The following is a 19,457-nucleotide window of genomic DNA, read 5'->3' as shown; positions in this document are numbered from 1 at the left end:
AGAGTAAACATATATATCAGGAGGTGAAGGCTTCCCCTTTACAAAAATACATTTTCTGTCTTCTTCTGATTTTGAGTAATGCTGTGTTTAAATGAAGTCTGTGTACGATCACCTTTTTCAATGAGTTGTACTTACTTACTGTGCATTTAGATAAAATGACATGCACTTATATATATATATATATATATATATATATATATATATATATATATATTTATATATATATATATATATATATATATATATATATATATATTGTGTGTGTGTGTGTGTGTGTCTATCATTAAGGGATATTTTAGTGCTGCCTAGCTCCATTCTTCTGTATGTTTAAGTCAGATAAATTTCTATCCAGACAGGCAGACAGACTAAGAACAATATATAACACCCTGACACAGTTTTGACATGCAGCATACTACAAAGGATCTGATGACTAGTACTATGTTATGGCTTGAACGAGGAAACTAGGCTTACTATAGAATAAGTTCAACATTCTAATACAGTCAGCTATAATACAGCCAAGTACGATGCTACATGTATCTAAATAAACCACAAACTGTGAAATATAATGTTTGGGGCAATTTGGACACATATTTCCAAATAATATATAAAAAAAAAATATATATATATATATATATATATATATATATATATATATATATATACACACATATATATATATATATATATATATATATATATATATATATGGGTCTATGTTACTTGATCAAAATTTCAGAATCCCGAATAAAAAACGTAGACAACCACTTAAGCGAAAGTGTATTACATCGAAAGTGCACTTTCGCAAAAGCCTATTCAAAACAAACTACTTTAAACACTATTTTGCAGGGGGCAAGCCCCCCTGCACCCCCATGTGGGGATCTGTGCCCCCCAACCCCCTACTTAAATATACTAACTCTGAGCTCGTACTACAGTGGGAAAAAGGATATATTTCCTTATCCCCACTATAATGTGCTCCGGTAAATCAGCTTATGTCATAGTGCACTTTCCCTTAAGTTGGTTCGATCTTCTGTTTGTCAAAAAAGTGTTTTTGCACTTGCAATTTTAGCTAAAGACTAACTTGAAGACTGGGTGATCATTTGGAGTGGGAAAAGATGACATGGATTACTTCAAAAATCACTTCTGCAGTACTGTCATTGCATACTTATAACCTTACCTCCTACCTCTATCATGGTGGTATAGTACATACTGACACCCCTTACCTCTTTCTTCCATCATGGTGGTATGGTACATACTGACGACCTTGCCTCCTACTTCCATCATGGTGGTTTGGTACATACTGACAACCTTGCCTCCTACTTCCATCATGGTGGTATGGTACATACCTACACCCCTTACCTCCTACTTCCATCCCTGTGATATGGTAAATACTGGCACCACTTACCTCCTACTTCCATCATGGTGGTATGGTACATACTGACACCACTTACTTCCTACTTCCATCATGGTGGTACATTACATACTAATACCCCTTACCTCCTTCTTCCATCATTGTGGTATGGTACATACTGACACCCCTTACTTCTTACTTCCATCATGGTGGTATGGTCCATATTGACAACCTTACCTCCTACCTCCATCATTGTGGTATGGTACATCCTGAAACCCCTTAACTCCTACTTCCATCATGGTGGTATGGTACATACTGACACACCTTACCTCCTGCTTCCATCATGGTGGTATGGTACATACTGACATCCCTTACCTCCTACTTCCATCATTGTTGTATAGTACATACTGACACCCCTTACTTCCTACTTCCGTCATGGTGGTATGGCACATACTACTACCCTTTACCTCCTACTTCCATCATTGTGGTTTTATAAATACTGACACCCCTTACCTCTTACTTCCATGATGGTGGTACGGTACATACTAATGCCCCTTACCTCCTACTTCTATCATTGTGGTTTGGTAAATACTGACATCCCTTACCTCTTAACATCATGGTGGTATGGTACACACTGACACCCCTTACCTCTTATTACCATCGTGATGGTATGGTACATACTGACACCCCTTACTGCCTACTTCCATCATGGTGGTATGGTACATATTGCTACCCCTTACCTCCCACTTCCATCATTGTGGTTTTATACATACTGACATCCCTTACCTCTTACTTCCATCATGGTGGTATGGTACATACTGACACCCCTTACGGCCTACTTCCATCACTGTGGTAAGGTACATACTGACATCCCTTACCTCTTACTTCCATCATGGTGGTATGGTACATACTGACACCCCTTACGGCCTACTTCCATCACTGTGGTAAGGTACATACTGACATCCCTTAACTCTTACTTCCATCATGGTGGTATGGTACATACTGACATCCCTTAACTCTTACTTCCATCATGGTGGTAAGGTACATACTGACACCTCTTACCTCCTACTTCCATCATGGTGGTATGGTACATACTAATACCCCTTGCCTCCTGCTTCCATCATGGTGGTATGGTACATACTAATACCCCTTGCCTCCTGCTTCCATCATGGTGGTATGGTACATACTAATACCCCTTGCCTCCTGCTTCCATCATGGTGGTATGGTACATACTAATACCCCTTGCCTCCTGCTTCCATCATGGTGGTATGGTACATACTAATACCCCTTGCCTCCTACTTCCATCATGGTGGTATGGTACATACTAACTCCCTTTATCTCCTACTGTCATCATTGTGGTATGGTACACACTGACATCCCTTACCTCTTACCTCCATCATGGTGGTATGGTAAATACTGACAGCCCTTGCCTCCTACTTCCATTATGGTGGTATAGTACATACTGCCTCCCTTTACTTCCTACTTCCACCATGGTGGTGGTAGGGTACAATTAAAAGCAATCTGCTTAAGAGGTAGAACATGACAGCTACAGCATGGCATTTCTAGATGGATGTCACTCCAGCTCTTGATTCTTTCAATCTAGGGAGTATGACATTCATTTGGGATGGGCAGCAGGCTAGAGTATCTAAGGTTTGTGAAGCTGGATGTGAAAAATGGAAACAAAATATTTAAAAATGAAAAAAAAGACGAAAATGAATAAATTCACCACCTTACTAATGAGTGCGGATGTTAAGTGTGCCCCAAATCCTGCACCCTGCACCTCACCTTAGGAAAAACCCTTTCTGTAACACGACCATTAAACCAGACACCCAAACACACACCACATCCAGCAGCATACATGCTGAGCATGTCTCCACTACAGAATAGAAAGGGCCAAGTGCCTGCATGACTAAAGGGTGAAAATAATTGCAGGAGCAGCTATTTTTCCAGAAACACTTGAAAGCCACAAGTTCATGACACCAAACATGGGAGAAAGACTACCTCCCATATTTTGGTCTTTTGGCTAAGAATGTATCATGTGTGGAGCAAGCATAGCTCTCAACACCAAAGCATAAGAGTCAGAGACAAAGCAAAAACATAAGAGGGGAGGTGAGAGATTCCTTTATCCACAGTAAGTGCAGAGCACTAAAGCTATGAGCTGCTAATGAAGGACCTGATGTGCTCATGGTACAGGTTTTAATTCCTTCCACCACTTCCTTTTCCTAATGTGTGACTCTGAGCAAGTCACTTCACTAGTCACAGCTCCCACATTGTCCTGATAATGAAAATGTACTGGAGCTTATTTCCTGTGCTGAAAGAGTCTTTTCCAATTCCCAGTAAACTAATGAAAATAAATAAATAAATAAACAGCATTGTTAAGAAGGGGGTGCCTGCACAGGGGGCATATCTTTCAACCTCTTAGTGTTAGCAGTGGTAGAATCAGGGGCAGAGACAGAAATAAAGGGGGCAAATGATCAATATGATCAGATTCTAAATGTTGTGTTTGGTGACTTTAAAAGTTGTTAGAACAAGAGGTTTTACATTAGTATGCATTTTCTGAGGGATATGAATGTCAACACTCAAATATCTGTCACAATTTAGTGAATATTATCTACAATGAATTGTCATAAAGGAACAGATATTATGAGGGACAATCCAAAACCTATGACACAAACATCTGGATATTTTGCAAAATTCTGGACAGCTTAGAGGTATGCAGGCGCAGAAGCTGTCATTCATGATTGGTGGTGTGCAGGAGTGTCGGACTGACTTTATAAATAAATGCCAGTAATCCATTTGTGGTCATGGCTATAGTACCTGATAGTTCAGTGTGGAGTAATAACGGTAGCATGCTACTTGTCTCATTATTATCAAGCAGCTTGCTACAGTTGCAAAGAGAAGTGTTCATTTCATTATTTATTTTCTTTAAATGTTATGTATTTAATTTTTTTTTTTATTTTGTTTCCTGTGTTCCTCAGTATACAGTTGACTGTGGAGGTGGTGGTAGGGTGCCATATCAGTGAACTGTACCGACTGCTACACAACCTAACCTGGGGCTCCACAGTCATGAGTTTGGTGATACAGTAGCATAGCATCTCAGGTTATAGGCATCCACAGTCATGAGTTTAGTGATGCAGTACCATAGTATCATAGGTTATGCTGCTATCAGCTAGAGCAAGTTGTGTTACATAGAATTATGACCCTACCCCCCACACAAGCTTTCTGCTCTCTGTGGTTCACTTTCCACAACCTCCCCTTGCCATTGTGTGTTAATGACAAAACTGCTCAGAGGAGAGGAGGCTGGGTTAGCCAGGAATGAAAGGTTTGAAGCTGCCTGATGAGATTGGTGGATTGAGCCCAAAAAAGGTTAGCTTCGTGGAGCTGTAACTTGAGCTCCTGAATTGTCTGCATTATGACTTATCAGTCATCTGTAATCATTGATTAGTAGCTGCAGCATTTTGAATTTCAATGATTCAAAAGTGAACTGCACTCCACTGCACCTAGTTCCTTACTTTACCCTTACTATAACCCTAACCCTCAAATACTCACACAAACCCTCGCACCTACTAATATAAAAACTTTGAGTATATCCAAAAGTTTTGGCGTTAAACTTCCAAACCCACACTTATTTTAACCACAAGCAATAGATTCTCCTTCTTCAGACAACTGAAACAATGTAAGCAGTCAATGCACTTCTCATGTCTTTCGCTATGTTGATGAAGTGTAGTGTGTGTATATATATATATATATATATATATATATATATATATATATATATATATATGTATATGTACACATATATACATGTTATGAAATGTTTGCAATGTATTTGTTTTAACAGGAGGCTGACATATATATATATATATATATATATATTTAACATTTTCTTTATTGCCAAGTTCCTCAGTTACAAAAGCTTCTGATTCAGCAATACAGAATTAAATGTGGACATTAAATACTGAAAAAATGTATACTTACGCTGACAGCCATATGGTCCATAATTCCAGTGGCCTTTCTTGCAGCGTTCACAATGCAGTCCACCAGCTCCCGGTTGGCATTTGCACTGTCGTGTGAATGGATCACATATACGATCTATAGCAGCTAAGCTGCACTCACAGTTCTGGCAGCCAGTGCAACTGTCAAACCCGTAATAGCCATCCTGCAGAAACATGACACACATGCAATATGGCATAAGAGACTTGCTACACTTACACAACTAACATAAAACAGTATGTTTTAACTACTGTTATTTGATCTAGCAAACCTTTTAGGATGAACAATAACAGCATTCCCTGGGTTTTGCCAAGTCTTCTTTCATGGATCATAAATAAAAAAAACTTCCATTTATAAGCAGTGGGTGCCATAATCTGTTTTTCTAGTACTTGTTTAAATTGCCAGTGAAGAATATGCCCTGAATGTGATGCCACTAGGATGATAACTTTGGGAAATAATAAGCAAGTGAATTAGTAAATAGATTTTTAAAACCACATACTAGAGAATGTATCTTTCTTTTTTCTTACCTAAAAATACATGTTTACACCAGTCTGGATCCACAGAGAGAGGCGAAATGCACTCCTTCCCCAATATGTTGAAACACTGATAATCACAGTTCCAAAGTGAATTGAGTGCGCAAGCGTGCGTGCATGTGTGTGTGTGTGTGTGTGTGTGTGTGTGTGTGTGTGTGTGTGTGTGTGTGTGTGTGTGTGTGTGTGTGTGTGTGTGTTTGGGTGTCTGAGTTCAAGTGTGTACAGGTTTATTGTGTGTGTTTGTGTGTGGTGATAATAGGATCATAGGCATTTACCAAGCTATTGACCTGAAGGTTATTACATGCCTAGCTGTTTAATCCCAATGTAATACCATAGATATGCTTGTCAATAATGACTGTCCATGTCCAGGAGGGCTGTGGGCTCTATCTCTAGTAAGAATTTATTGTGCCCCATCCAGTTGTCCAGGTTCCTCTTGAACCGTGTCATAGAGGTGCTCTGTTTCACATGAATTGGTAGCCTATTCCAAAGAAGTGGCAGTTGCTGGGAAACAAAACTGTCCCTGCAGCATGCCCTATTTAAGTTGCAGGTCATAGTTAGTTCACTGGAACAGGTAACTCTAGTCCCATTTGATTTATGGATATGCAGCAAGTTTATTAGGTTTGGGTCTAAGATTGCTCTGTAAGACAGGAATAAGTCTCCCCTAAGAAGCCTATACAATGTAGAGTACAGTGACAGGGGACTTTAGTCAGTCTGTGTAAGGCACGTGCTGGAGTTCCTTGATTGTCTTTGTTAGAAACCTCTGAGATCTCTCCAATTGCTGCAAGGTGTTATACTCAATTATGGGCTGGAGCAGTGCCGAGTATAGCGGGGTTATAACCTCCTTTGCTCTCAAGGTGATGCCTTTACTAATCAAGTGTGCTATGTAAAAAGCCTTCCTTACTACAGTAGAGACATGGTGGTCAAAGTTAAGGTTGCAGTCAACTTGTGATCCCGGATCCCTTACCACTTTGTGGGTACTTAGGATATTGTTGTTGATTTGATAGTGTGAAGGGACATTGTTTTTGCCAGATGGTTTGAGACCATGACTAAGACACCAGTAGCTGGTCTGTGTAAGACCCTCCTGAAGTATACTGACATCATTTTGGGATTCAGTAATTACACAAAGTTTGCAGTCATCCACAAACTTGGTCAGTCACAACCCCTTAGTTTTGACCTGAACTTCTGAGAAGTATATACCACACAGTAGGGGGCCCAGCAGTGACTCCTGTGGCACCCCAATAGTGACAGGTCTGCTGATTGATGTGGAGTAACCTACTGTGATAGTGTATGTCCAGTTTGTGAGCCAGCTGGTAACCCATCTTACAACAGAGGTTTACATTTAGTTTGCTAAGTTTATGAGTAATGCCTGAGTGTGGGATTGTGTCAAAAGCCTTTGCCAAGTCAAGGTATGCTGTGTGGATTTGCCCTTGTCAATGGCTCTGGTCACATTTTTGAAGAAATCCACCAGATTTAACAGTCAGGATCTGCCCTTGATGAAGCCGAATTGGATTGGATCCAGGGATTGGAGGTCACCTATATCTTTATTTATGAGGTCCATAATGATACGTTCCATGGCCTTACAGATGGAGATGGTCAGGCTTACAGGTCTGTAATTCCCCGGGTTTGTTGCTAGGCCACCTTTGTGGGGGGGATTAACTGTTGCTGTTCTCTATTCAACAGGAACAATGCCTGTGACTAGGCTATGATGGAAAAGTGTATTTAATGATGATGCTAGTTCATCTTTTATCCTGTTTAGAATACAGGCTGTGATGCCTTCTGGTCCTGTAGAGGCTGTGTTTTTTGCCTTGGACAAGGCTTTAATGACCTGCTCTTTAGATATTTAGGGTGGGGGTGGTTAGGGGAAGGATTGTGATAAGTTTGGAGGGGATAAGGGAGTGAAATTTTCACCAACACTATCCAGTAGCAGGTTTGCTAACTGTGGGGCCAGTGAGTCTGATACCATTAGTCACTAGTTCTGCATATGCATGGGTCCCACATTTTAGACTATGTATGTAGCAATAAAAGGCCTTATAGTTATCCTTGGTTGTGCTTGCTAGGTTTCTCTCAAAGGAGATAAAGACAGACAGCACTCAACATGTGAGGTTAAGCTACACTGATGAAGGCTAGTATGCATGTTTCTCATCTTTTGATGTAATTTATTTTGCTGCTGAATAAAACATCTTAACCTTCCATATTGAGTACTAAACATCTTGGTCTTTACTGGATTTGATTTTGGCCATTGCACCTTGTCGTATGTGCAGAAGCTCTGTTTTGAAGATTTTCTCAAAGGAGCCCTTAGGGGATTTGCATATTGTCTTATTTGCCTGTTGAGGCCGAGAAGGGTGCTTTTCCTTTGTTGGGGACTCACCTTTGTTTTTCAGGACAGCAACCTTTTGCATTTATTGTAAAGTTTGTTGATGCTGGATATCCACCGACGGGGTTGTTTTAACTTGGGGGTCTGGCTTTGACTCTTTCTGGTACAGCCGAGTCTATACAATTATGCAAGTGATTGTACAGGGCTTTAGTGTAAGCTTCGGTGTAGATACCACTTCCAGCTGGGGGTGGGGCTTGGAATGTATTTATACCTTCACCTAGGAGGGTACAGTTTGTCTTGGTGAAAATTTTTAGTCTGATTTCACCCTTTGAGAGTTATGGTGTTAGTGCCAGCTTGAAGGTGACTGATTTGTGGTCAGATTTAACTAATGAGGGTCCAACACTGCATCTGTTTGACATTTAGTGAGGACAAGATCTAGTATGTTTCTTCCTCTTGTTGGGGTATGAACAATTTGTTCCAGGGCATTTGAGTTAACAGAGTCAAGGAACTTTTGCATTGGCGAGTTCGGGCTAGCATAGGTTTCTAAGTTGATGGTGGGATAATTTAAATCCCCTATAACCAGACTGTTCAGGAATATCTGGACTGACTCAAGTTTGGTCAAGTAGGCTTTGTACTCGTCATGACCTATGGAGGGGGATCTATAACTGGCTTTGACTTGAATGGGGGTTTTACCCACAGTAACCTGAACTTGGAGTAACTCCATGGAGTTATCTAGTCTAACTAGATGGGAGGTGATAGAAACACCACCTCCTTTGGTTCTCAAATGTTTTTTTTTTTGTGGTCTGAAGGTTTGGAAGACATTGTAACCTTGCAAGGCCAGGGTATTCTCTGAGGCCTTCAACTAGGTTTTTGTGACTGCACAGATCTGCACATCTTCTAGTAAGAGAAGTGCCTCCAGAGTGTGCAGTTTTTCATTTAAGCTCTTAGAGTTTAGCAGCATGACTCTTATTTTGTTATGTTTGGCAGATCTCATGTTGGTAGGTTTGTTTTCGAGACCTTTCATAAAAAGGCATTATGTGGAAGCAAGAGCCTTTGCTGTAACCAAAAGCATAGTGGTGCCAGGTAAAAACCGTCTCTGGCAAGGCAGCGAGATTTGTTGATCGTGGCTTCCCAGGCTGGCAGAAACTAGATCCCCTTTGAATGGCACCAAAAACAAAGCCAGTTATTAAAATCAGTCATTTTTTGTTTATACTGTAAAGTATAACTCAAATGCCCTGGAACAAAAGTACTGTATCAGTCTTAGTAAGGGTAGTATGCTGCTCAAGGCCAAGGACTTACCTGCCTGGTACACTCAAGCGTGTCTCTCTTCATATAGTCCAGTGAGGTACTTCTCAGGTCATTCACTTGAACATGAACTATGACAGAGTCAGAATGTTACTTGTTGTTGATAGACCTGAGTGCATGCATGATTTGATGAATCCTGGCACCAGACAGGCAGCTGACCATGACCTTCTCCTTGTCCAACCTGGTGAGTGGGACATCTGTGTGTCTCACTATGGAGTCTCCAATGACAAGAAAATTTGGTTTTTGAGTGTTACACCTTATGGGCTTGGTAGGTGAGACACTGGTGTTATTATGTGTCACGGGTGCTGTGAGAACCGTGTTAGTTGCAGTAATCTTGTGTTTTAGAGGTCTCTGGTGTTTTGTTAAGTTTTTTGATGGAACCTCCACATATGTTGATTTTTGTGTTTGATGCATATTATGTGTATGATTGGTGGTACTGTGTACATGAGTAGTGGTGGGTGGGTTGACAACCTCTTCAGTGTTACTTTTTCGAGTGTGAGAAAGTATGGATTCAAGACTCTTAGTGTAGATATATCTCTTGTACTCTGTATTAGAGCGAGTTATTAGTAGAGGGTTGTCAGTGTACATGAAGCAAACTGCTACATTGCCTCAAGAGTCACAAGTCAACAAGGTTGGCAAGAGAAACAAGGGTAGTCCAACTGTCCATAATGCTAGATTGAAGAACCATTATCACAAAGGGGGGCTTTTCAGGACCGATCAATTAGAAGCTCAGTAGATGGATAGTTCGCCGTTTTTTTTTTTTTTTTGCTAGTGGTTTAATAGGTTACAGCTCACTAACAGTATTTCTTTGACCTGAAAAGTACTAAGGATGAGAGCTGCACTAACGTGCTACAGCCGTATCTAAGGGAAAACTGTTGAATGTATCTGTCCGACTATGGAGCACAATTGCGAGGCAGTGAGCTATACTGTTCGGTGAGCAAATAGGCAGAAACCTGCTCAAACACAGGACTTAAATACCAGAAGCTAAAAACTTGAAAACAACTTTAAAAAGGTTAAATAGGATTAAATAGGACCAATAAGGATGCTTACTCCAAGCTCTAGATCAACCACCTTTCACCAGACAGGTTCCAATCAGCATACTTTTTCACTAGAGTGCAGAAGGGCCATTTCCAATCAAAGATGGCCTGAAAAATGTGATCAAAACAAACAGCCACTATAAACAGACCCAGATGCAGCAAACCTATATCTGGATTATGCTACAGTTACTAGCTACCCTGATTTTGGTGAGAAACACTAGAGAATGTTTAACAGAGCAGAAAAATACAAGTGAGACATTAATTAAACAGCAGAAAAACAGCAAGTGTTTGAGAGTGCATGTGTGTGAGTGCATGAGTGCGTGTGTGTGTGTGTGTGTGTGTGTGTGTGTGTGTGTGTGTGTGTGTGTGTGTGTGTGTGTCTCTGAGTGACTAAGTGTGTATAGGTTTATTATGTGTGTGTTTGTGTGTGATGTTTGAGAGTGCATGTGTGTGAGTGCATGTGTGTGAGTGCATGTGTGTGTGTGTGTGTGTGTGTGTGTGTGTGTGTGTGTGTGTGTGTGTGTGTGTGTGTGTGTGTGTGTGTGTGTGTGTGTGTATACGTCTGCACATGCAACTGGTTAGAGCTCCACCATCTCCTACCTATACACAACTAACAATGCCCCAACAAAATCTGCTCAAATCCGGAAAAAATACCAGCCTTACAAACTCTTCTTCAACTCTATGTTACCAATAGACCACTAAGAAACAACAAATAAAAACCTACTTATCCAGAAACCAAGCAGGGGATTCCCTATTTGCTAACTACAGTGGTAAAATCTGTAATGAACTCCCAGTAAACATTACATCTATAACATCCGTTCCACTATTCAAAACTAGACTGAAAAAACACTTCCTTAGCAAGTCACTCTGCCCGTGCTCTGCCCCTGGCTGACTGATAGCAACTCACTCTCAACTGTCTCCTCTACAACCTGACTAATTAAACACACATAAAGTATCATAATAATGTAACCTACATTCTAACTGAAATACACTATGGGATCTTACTTATTCTACAATCTTATTCTCTCTCTGACTATCCATATTTCTCAAGCCTGCATACAATTCCTGTAATGTACTACTGGATTGTATAATGTTTGTGGGCATAGCACACTGTACACCAGGGTATTGTATACTACTGTTACTTTTTACTTGTTTTTTTATTGATGTATATAACTCACATTTAACTTATTTAGTGCACCTACTACCAATTAGACTTTGATGTATTGTATTACTTCTGTTTATTAATGTTATTCATATTTGATATGTCTATGTACTAACTGGAGCTTTTCTTCCCGGGCCTCCACTGAAAAAGGACATTCCAGGTAAACAAATGTAAAATAAAAAAAAATAAAATAAAATGTCTTTGTATGTGTGTGTACAGTGCATCTTTGTGTCTAAACATTCCTGTGCACAATACTTAAATCTCCAAATCCTCCAGTCACACTGTCACATATTATCACTATTGCCAAGTATTACAATAAAGTAGTTTATTTTATTTCAGTAACAAGAACAGGAGCTCCAATTACTGTGGAGGAAAGTGTAGTATTAATATTTTCACAACCAGTAAAAGTGTGCATTGAGTAATTCCATAGTCTCAAGTTTGGAGTTAAGTTACATAATAATTTCCACTTGCATTTGGTTTTAGGTGGTTTAAGATGCCTTGATAGTAACAAATTTAGCATACCAAAGGTGTCTAGTCCATATTACTCTCTTCATCAGGAATGACCACTGTAAATAAACTCCAGAATGAAGTGGTCATGGAAAGGCAACCCATAACTGACAGAGTCTTAAAAGTGCTACATTATCCTAATGGGAAGAAAGATGCTGTTTATGCTAACAGGCTTGACTGTTGCTGAAAAAGGTGTGCTATTCCTAACTCGCACCCTGGCTCTAACCCTAACACTACACATTATGTTATTGAAAACCCTTTCCCTAATAGTGCAATTATACAAGACAAAAGGAGAAACAACACACAGCACCAAAATGCAAAATAGTAAATGTATCCGTTTACCTAACCCTTACCCTTACCCTGACCCATGAACACTCACACATACACAGTAGCTGCTATAACCATTTCACTGAAACTTTCACTTTCCTGCACACTCAGTGTACCTACACTTTAGAAATGAGCATTCAGTCATTTGTGAATTCAGTTATTTGTGCATTTAGTCTTTTTTACAACCACATAAACTTTTTAGGCAAGCATGCTAGCTATCTGGCAGTGTATGATTATCAATGTTGAAGTGACACCCTGACCCCATGTGAAAAAATGGGAGAAAAAGGGTTGTGAATGGATAGTTGAATGTATTACATATTTTGAATCACTATATATATGTGCATGTGTGTGTGTGTGTGTGTGTGTGTGTGTGTGTGGTTGTGTGTGTGTGTGTGTGTGTGTGTGTGCATGTGTGTGTGTTTCATTTTACTTCTAAAAATGTACTGAATTGCAGATGCACATATACTTGCAATGACATTTTTAAGAGATCCATGGCACAATCTAATTTCCAGCAACTGAGAAAAACAGAGTTTACATCTGAGATACTACAGACTCTTAAATGGTATCTTATTCATTAAATCCAGTTAAGAAATAGTAATTACACTGTAAGCAAACACAAAAATAATTTTAAGAATCTATGAAATGGATTTTGCCTTTTTTCATCTGTGTTAAATCAGTATCTCTACACACTGCTTGTAAAACCTACCTGACAGTGATCACACAGAGCTCCAGTAACTCCTGGCCTGCATCGACATCTCCCTGATATCTCATCACAGGAGTGAGTACCACATTTGTTGCAGTGACAAGCTTAGGAAACAAAATACATTTATTTCAGTTCTTGACATACTTGTCATTCTCAAAAAAAAAAGTTTGCCAAAGTGTCTTCTTGGTTAAACATTCGCTATCTAGAATAATTTGTGACATGTTAGAGAACTGACTATAGTGCAACACTATACTATGTCACTCGTGAATTCCTGATTGAAGTCCCCATAGTACAGTCACATATATATTATTAGAAAATGTGTTCTTTATTTATTTGACATCTCAGTGCTTAAAGTGTTTATTCTGCATTAGTTGCACAATAAGTTACATTACCATCCAGCTTCGATCAATCTCAGGCTAACATCGTTATGACCACTTTGTCAAACAAACAGCAATAATCATGCTGGCATGATCCTGAATCACTGAGATGTATGTTGCACAATAAACAAAGATTTATTCACCATCCCAAATATACAAATTCCTTGAGCAGAATGCATACAGCAATCAAACTCATTGCTGTTGACCACACTGACCCTGTATACATATGCAAATATTCAGAATTATTTTTCCCAATATGATCTTGTTTCAATGTTTTATAAAAAAACAGTCTCAACAAAATGAAAGGCACAAAGTACATGTGATAGTTCTTCTTTAAATCAACAGCCAAAAACTATTAGGAAACATTTACTTTGTTGGTAAGAAGTGTTTTTTAAGAAATCTAAGCAGTATGACAACACATATGAAAAAGTACTTAAAGACATATCTAGGCATCCATCCATGTCAACTTCCTATTATAACCTATCATCATTTTGAAACACATAGTTGTGAGTCCTGGAAGTACACAAAACAACAACAGCAAGGGGAAATGGTGCCTTACTTTAAAATTGCTTTTTGCAGGGCACCTCCTGCACTTCAGCACCCACTTCACACACACACATATATATATATATATATATATATATATATATATATATATATATTAGCTCTGAGATCACCATATTTTGTAGAAAAAAATACTCAAACACAGCAGTTTTGGGCATAGTCTATGTAAGTCTACATTTTTGCTCACATAGTCTTGTTATTCCAGAACTATCACTAACACTGCATTCCTCTGGAAAGTTGTTGAGGCATTCCTCATTACAAAGGGCATTTTACTGACCTCACGTAACCCAAAAGAAGTCACAAAAGTTGACCTCTTCTCTCATTTCAGATGGTGGGAGGGGTGGTATACTGGTTAAGGTGTTTGCCTTGCAGACACGAGGTGCAGGGTTTTATTCACAGGGAAAACAGGTGCTGAGTCAGGGGAAAACAAGTGCTGGCTTTGAGGGAACATAGGTGAAATTCTTGGCTAGGGTTATAAGGGCCTCCAGGCCAATAGCCTAGTATCGTCCTATGAACCTTTGAACCTAAAGAGTACTATCCAGTAATCATTGGTCAGGTCAGTAATAGACAGGTACTAAGACACACCCAGCCACTCTAAGAACTCACCTGCCCAATCCATGGAGAAAGCCTTTGACACTGTGTGAATAATCTCTTTTCTGTAATCTACACAGAGTGAGGTGCTTCCATACTTTTTTTTGGCATCAGAATCAGTGGTGAGGACCAAAGACTGTTAGACTCTTGGATTACCCTGGATTAAGCATCTCCAGCAGTTTGTCTCACTGGGCTTACTTAACTAATTCCTGCTTGAAGTTGTCAGTAAATGCTCCTAACATTGTCTTCCAGGTAGAGTTAAAACTCTCTACTAGGCCACTGGTGTGTGGTTGGCACAAGGTACTCTTGAAATCCATCATATTTCTCAACCTCCTAGAGCAAGAAATCTGGGCAAAGCCATAAATAAAAGTGGGACAAAAGCCCAAAAATATGGACTATTCTTAAATATTGCTCTTACAAACTTAGAAAGTTGATCAAACAACAGGTTTTGCATGTGCATGTATTGTCTGAAGGGTATGAAGTCTGAAACTCAAATGTCTGTCATTATTTTCTAATTTTAGTCTTTAATGATTTGCGATTAATTTGCCAGAAAAACACAATTTTATGAAACACACATGAAAAATATGAGGCAAAAATCTGGACATTTTGCAAAAATCTGTACAGCTGAGAGGTATGAAATGCTTTACCCCACAAAGCTCCATAAACAGATTGGCATACCTAACATAAATAATTTGGTAAAGACCTTGCCATCTAAGTTTCTCTTCCCCCATCCCCAGTAGTCATACCTCTGGTTAAAGTTTAACATCTCCCATACTGGCACTGCTTCTCACTTTCATTTTGTTACTGTCTTGAGCTCCACACATTTCATCTGCAGCTATTGTCTCTTTAATTCCAAATGGGTTTTTGAGATCATCTGGGGGTGGGATGAATTCCTATTCCTTTTTCTGGTATTCTGCACACCCGCAACATGTGTCAAGTTAGTCTTCAGATTTACTGGACCAGACTTCTAGCTGCACACAAGGCTGCTAACATGTCCTCCTTGCACAACTGGCATTCAGAATTCCTTTTTGTACACTCCTTATTCAGCTATGATACTGGCATCCTTCAGACATCACTTCTGCCAGTTTACAATCTATTAGAACTAAAATAAATAAATAAAATAACTGTTGTACAGTATACGCCAGCATATATTTGTGTGCAGCTACAAGGGTACACACACCTTTGGTGACAAAACTGCTTTGCTGGCTAATTCCAATTACAATGTCATCACCACTGTCACCAGTATGTGAGGTGGACAGGTTCTTCAGTCCTTGGCCCGCTGAGCTACCCACAATATTTTAACTTCCACCAGAGGGCATGGACTCACGAGTCACACTACTGGTACCAAGTAGACAGAAGTATAACATGCACATGAATGAATCAGTAAACAACTAAGTGAATCATTTCCTCAAATGCATGCATTAAATAATCAACCTTCAGCATCCACAGCCAAGAAAAGGCTTCACAATGAGCAATCAGTTATCAGGGCTCTCAGCCTGCATTCCTAAGTGTCTTTTCCACTTCTTGCTGCATTCACTGCCTTCTAGTCCACATTTCCTCACAATAACTGTACTTTATACTCAAGCACACACACATGCAAGCTTGCACATACAATAATTTCCAGGGAAGGGCTGGTAATATTTCTCAGCTTTCCAGTACAACAGATTTCTGTCCTGGCCCAGTGCAGATCACTTCCATCATTCCAGATTACCTGACTAACAAAAAAACAGTTTCTGTTCCACTATTGAGAAATAAGACAAATACTGTAAAAACAAATGGTAAAGTATAGCACAGCGGTCTGTTCAATTAGAAGCAGATAGTAACAGATAGTTATCAATCACAGTAACTACTCCCCTTACCAATTCAAATATATAAATAAATAAACATATTATCCAAAAGCTATTGAATGTAAATAAATACCAAAAGGAAGTTAGAAGGGTACAACTAAAAGCTACATATACAAAGAAGTCCACATTGGTACAAGGAAAACAGTATAATGACCATTTTGTACAGATAAGATGCCTAAAACAATCACCTGTCTAGATACTTAAATCTTTCCTAGTTTTATCTAATCTGAATTTTCAACACATCGGTGGGGCCACAAACACAGAAAAAAAAACTTGGTATGAAACTGCAATAAGCCAGTTCATACTCAGAAATTCCAGGAAAACACTCACGTAAAACAAAATTATGATTGCTTGTGGCTTGTAAAATGACTGGAATTTAAATGGAATTTAAGTATGCAAACAATACAAGAGAGAGAAAAAAATATTTGAAAAAAAATGATGATTACCAGTTCAACAATCTCTGTAGAGAGGGTCGATCTGATTCTTTGAGGAATGTCTTGTTTTGTTTTTACATTGGGAGGTATACCTTTAACACTATTCTTTCAAACATTTATCCCCTTAATGGGCCACCGATTTTTTGGAAACTTTTCTTTGGGTAATGTCTTAGCAAAACGGTTACTGTCCTATTTTAATTAATGTTTTTATTGTCTCTCCTTCTGGATAATAATCAACATAACTAGGATCAAAATACAAATTTAATTTGAAGATACAGAGAATTACCTAGTCAGCATAGCTGTCCAAACAGAAAGTGACATTGTCTTTCAGTTTTTACGTATAGCTAAGAAAAACAAAGTAGTTATATTTTATTTCACATGATTTATATATCTGCTGTATTGTTATGTTTTATTGAGTGTTTAGCAAGCAAGTGCAGTTGTCATGGTGACTGGAGAGCATCACCCAGCTTGGAGGAATTGCCAGTGGACTATTATACCCTGACCCCCAATTAATATTCCAAAACGTGCACGCTGATTTGTCAGATGCACGTTGTAAATCGACTTATACTAATGGAAAAAGGTCCGGTCGCCTGACTTTTTCCATTAGTATAAGTTTTTTTTAAAACACTGTCTCGCTATGTTAAAGAAGTTTAACATAGCGAGACAGGTTTAAAAAAAGCAATAGAGATCTCCGTTGCTTTTTTTAAAGCTGTCTCACTATGTTAAACTCCTTTAACATAGCGACACAGTGTGTAAAAAGCAACGAAGATCTTGCTTTCTCCATTGCTTTTTTTTTAAACCTGTCCCGCTATGTTAAATGGGTTTAACATAGCGAGACAGCTGTAAAATAAGCAACGGAGATCTCCGTTGCTTATTTTAAAGCTGTCTCGCTATGTTAAACCCATTTAACATAGCGAAACAGTTTGTAAAAAGCAACGGAGATCTTGCTTTCTCCATTGCTTTTGCCCACAGCTCTGATGTACTGCATAGGCATACGCATGTGCAGTACATCAGAACTGCCGCAGAATACCAGACAGTCTGCTGCAGAAGGGCAGCAAGGAGGCATTATACAATGCCATTATTTAAGAAAAATAATTATATTTTTTATTAAATAATGTCATTGTATAATAGCAATAACCCAGTTCTGGGTGTGGGTAATGCTGGATTTACCCACGGTTGGCTTTGTTTGGCCACTCGGGCTTCGCCCTCATGACCAAACCACGCCAACCGTGGGTAAATCCAGCATTACCCACACCCAGGCGTGGGTTATTGCTATAATAACCCATCTGGCCAGTGAGAAGCCATGATTTCAGTGATTGGCTTCAATAAGGTCACTGTATTAAAAAAATTAACTCATTCAATCATTGTTCAGACTTAGATAAGTGAAATAGCATGGGTCATTATGTTGGTTGAGCCAATCACTAACAGCTGTCAAGCTAACTATCTTCTGAATGAAACAAAAAAAATGGAATGGGAATAAAAGCTAATTATGGTCACACGGGATATCTATTGGTCATTTTATAATTTTTGTATTTTCATTTACAGTTTCTTTATCCCTGCAGTCCTTAGAGTCCCCATGAGCAAGAATAACTGCAGAGGCAGATGATTTTTTCAGGATTTAGAAGAGGACGGCAGTATCATTCCATCATGCTCCAAGAAAAGACATTTGGTAGCCAGTTTGGATTCATCCCCATTAGTGAAAGTTCCAGCTAAGAAGAGCAGGAGGAAATTTTGGAAGGTTACAGATGGTATGGTTAATTTGGATAGTTCAAAAGAATGTGCTGGAGGAAACAGGTAATGAAGCACAAAGCAATAAGGAAAACAGAAGAGGGGAAGTTTTAGTAAATCAGATATAAGAAGAGTATTTGCAGGAATTTTTAGACTCATTGGCTGATACCAATAAGGACAGGTTATTTGATCTGGTCTTAGAGAAAGGGTTTAGCTGTACAGTGGTACATAAGGGAGAAGGATTATCTGTATCACCACCGATTTCTTGTACTAATGAGTCAGGTGAAACAGGGCTTGGAGTCTCAAGTCAATCACAACCTGAGAAAGCTGTAGAAGGGAATAGTGAAAGCAGGATCCCAATAATGTTCTCTCCCATAGCAACAATGGGCAATGTGTTGCACCCTCCCCTAGAAGACAGACATGCCCCAGGATCACACATACTTTCCCATATCCCTGAAACTTTAAGAGATAACATTATTAAGGAAAAATACATCAATGTACTTAAATTAACATATGCTGATGGTATACAAAGATTAATGGAGGCAGAGAAGGCAATATTCAAAGATCTTATGGCTATGTTGGCTGCCTTAGGTAACTCAGCAACCATTATATAGCCTGCAAAATCCTGGGGGATTTGGGTGGCAGGCTTCTTAATATACTCAGCCATGCTTACAGAAAAAGACACTC

At 39.1% G+C, this 19,457-nt stretch overlaps 1 protein-coding gene across 1 annotated transcript in view; it reads right to left on the bottom strand.

The window, feature by feature from the left end:
- Positions 1 to 19,457, bottom strand: part of LAMA4 (laminin subunit alpha 4) — a 1,355,623-nt gene that overhangs the window by 934,350 nt on the left and 401,816 nt on the right. Inside the window, exons 6-7 of the mRNA XM_044061904.1 lie at positions 13,233 to 13,333; positions 5,327 to 5,507 (exon numbers count right to left, since the gene is read on the bottom strand). Coding sequence (XP_043917839.1) covers positions 5,327 to 5,507; positions 13,233 to 13,333 — 282 coding nt within the window. The remainder of the gene's footprint in view (positions 1 to 5,326; positions 5,508 to 13,232; positions 13,334 to 19,457) is intronic.

This window comes from Protopterus annectens, chromosome 2.part0 (assembly GCF_019279795.1).
Source record: "Protopterus annectens isolate FY-2018-M chromosome 2.part0, PAN1.0, whole genome shotgun sequence".
NCBI classification, from domain to species: domain Eukaryota; kingdom Metazoa; phylum Chordata; order Ceratodontiformes; family Protopteridae; genus Protopterus; species Protopterus annectens.
The sequence above is the reverse complement of the archived record's forward strand: the minus strand, read 5'-3'. Positions and strand labels throughout refer to the sequence as shown.